This window comes from Penaeus japonicus, unplaced genomic scaffold (assembly GCF_977035675.1).
Source record: "Penaeus japonicus unplaced genomic scaffold, GWHDUDI00000001_assembly GWHDUDI00000009, whole genome shotgun sequence".
NCBI lineage: Eukaryota > Metazoa > Arthropoda > Malacostraca > Decapoda > Penaeidae > Penaeus > Penaeus japonicus.
Window position 1 is genome coordinate 26,049,246 of NW_028234411.1, and position 2,500 is coordinate 26,051,745.

Below are 2,500 nucleotides of genomic sequence, written 5' to 3' on the forward strand. Positions count from 1 at the left end.
CCCCCCCACCACCACCACCCGTGTCTCTCCCCGTCCTTGGCCCCCTATGAAATTCTCATCGCTCCCATTTCACGTCCTTTAACCCCTTTCCTAAAGCGCCGACCCATCCCCCCCCCCCAACCACCCACCATTCCTCACACACCCCACACCCGACTCCCCAACCCACCGCAATTCCCCCCAGTCCCCCCCCTCCCCCTCCCTTCTATGAATAATCCAACCTCCTTTCCCTCTCTGTACATCTCCCATGCACCGCGGCGTTTTCCTCCAACGCCTCAATTTGAACCTCCGGCCGGAAGGGAAGGGTGGATGGCAGGGGAGTCTCGGGTCAAAGAGGGTCATTTGGGGTCGAGGAGAATGGAGTCGATTCGGTTTATGTGTATGCGGAGGAACGGACGCTCGGGCTGTGTAGGTGCGTTTGTGCGTGTGTGTTTGGATGTGGCCATGCATATATGTATATATATATATATATATATATATATATATATATATATATATATATATATATATATATATATATATATATATATATATTATATATATATATATATACATATATATATATATATATATATATTATATATATATAAAAATGGTGTGTTATATATATATATATATATATATATATATATATTATATATTATATATATAATATATATATATATATTATATATATAATATATATATATATATATATATATATATAATATATATATATATATATATATATATATTATATATATATGTGGTGTGTGCGTGTGTGTGTGTGTGTGTTGTGTGTGTGTGTGTATGTATATATAATTTATTATATATAAATATATATATATAGATGTGTGTGTGTGTTGTGTGTGTGTGTGGTGATGTGTGTGGGTGTATGTAAGGTATGTATGTATGTATGTATGTATGTATGTATGTATATATGTATATATATGTACATATATATATATATATATATATATATATATATATATATATATATATATATATGTATATATATATATATATGTGTGTGTGTGTGTGTGTTTGTGTGTGTGTGTTTGTGTGTGTGTGTGTGTGTGTGTAAGAAAATAGAGTGAGAGAGAGAGAGAAAGAGGGAGAAAGAGAGAGAGCGAGGGAAGGGGGCGGGAAACAGAAAAAGAGAACGAGAAAGATTGAGAAGGAAAGAGAACTAAAGACCGAAAAATGAAGAGGAATAAAGAGAGAATGAAAAAGAGGAAGAGAGAGAGAAAAAGAGAATGAGAATAGAGCGTTAATACCTCGCCATATGTAAGGGCTCCCCTCGTAGTCGGGGAAACGATGCTAGGGAAAATTTGGTCCCAAGCAGCTTTAAAAGCAACACCAATGGAAAGGTAGCCGTGTTCCACTGAAATTTAAGAGGAGGAAATTACATAAAAGCTCCGTCAGAATAACCAAATAAAGAATACCTGCTTTTCATCGCAACTAGTCGGTTCTAAAAGAAAAGGGAAGGAAAAATAATGAAGCGAATTTTTACCACAAGATCTTCGCCCAACTTTTCCTAGTGTAAACATTTTGGCTTCACTAATGGTGCAAAATGATATCTTATTATCACCTTCAGTTATCGAAAAAATATGTCATTAAGAAAAATGTATAAAAAGACAGAGAGGCAACACGAAACACGCGAGTCTAAAAGAGGTGAAGTGAGGCAGTGATTTTGGCCAGGAAAATGTTTCTAAAAGAATGGACACGTTTGAAAGCGCGATTAAACTCGGTTTCTCTTGCTTGTATTATTCGTCCGTCGTAAAGTAATCGTAGCAGATTATGAAACTGTCTATCAGCTGAAGAAAAAATGAGCATAATGACTACCATCAATTATCTTTCGAGGTTGTAAAAGCTGGCATGTACACGATAAGCTCTGTGTTGGAAAGGCTTTACGCTGTGCGGCGCTTCTCTTGTTTCCAAATGATGTGGGACTATGTCAGTATTTCCCTTTGTGTTTGTACGGAGGACTCTTTCTGAGTTATATAAGCATTTCTTTAAAACCTTTTTTATTAAGGTGTTTGAAGTGATAAACCATATGTATTTGCAAACATACACGGAGATACTTTTATTTATACCTGTTTTATGATTATAAATCCCATTTACATGATGACGAAGAGGTCTGATCGGTTCATTTGTAGAAACTAAGCAATTTTCTCTTCTCTTTGCAGCGAATGGACGTTCAATAAGGAGCTCAGGCGACTATGGTGACACCTATCGGCCGTTTGAGCAACCATTGGAAGAGCAGCGAAGCCCCCCGAGATCAAATCAGCGGCGCCGCGACCTGATTGCGCCAGATCTAAACAAACGATCTCGCTGTCGGCTCGTGCGTCTTGGTAACGCGGAGTTGATTTAAGAAGAGATGAAAGAGGCGAAACCTACAGGCTGTCGTTTATTCTCATCTCCGCTCGACGCCCTCGCGGACGCCGCCGCCCTGGCCGTGCGCGGGAGGCGGGGAGGGCGGCCGGAGGAGGGGGAGATCGCTGGACGCTACCCGCGGCCCCAC

At 39.4% G+C, this 2,500-nt stretch overlaps 1 protein-coding gene across 1 annotated transcript in view; it reads left to right on the top strand.

Annotated features, from left to right (window-relative positions):
* Window positions 1–2,500, top strand: part of LOC122259639 (calcium-activated chloride channel regulator 1-like) — a gene marked incomplete in the record, with an annotated part of 474,711 nt that overhangs the window by 54,214 nt on the left and 417,997 nt on the right. The window contains 1 exon segment of the mRNA XM_086539891.1: window positions 2,166–2,500. This exon segment is cut by the window's right edge and continues 612 nt beyond it. Coding sequence (XP_086396017.1) covers window positions 2,357–2,500 — 144 coding nt within the window.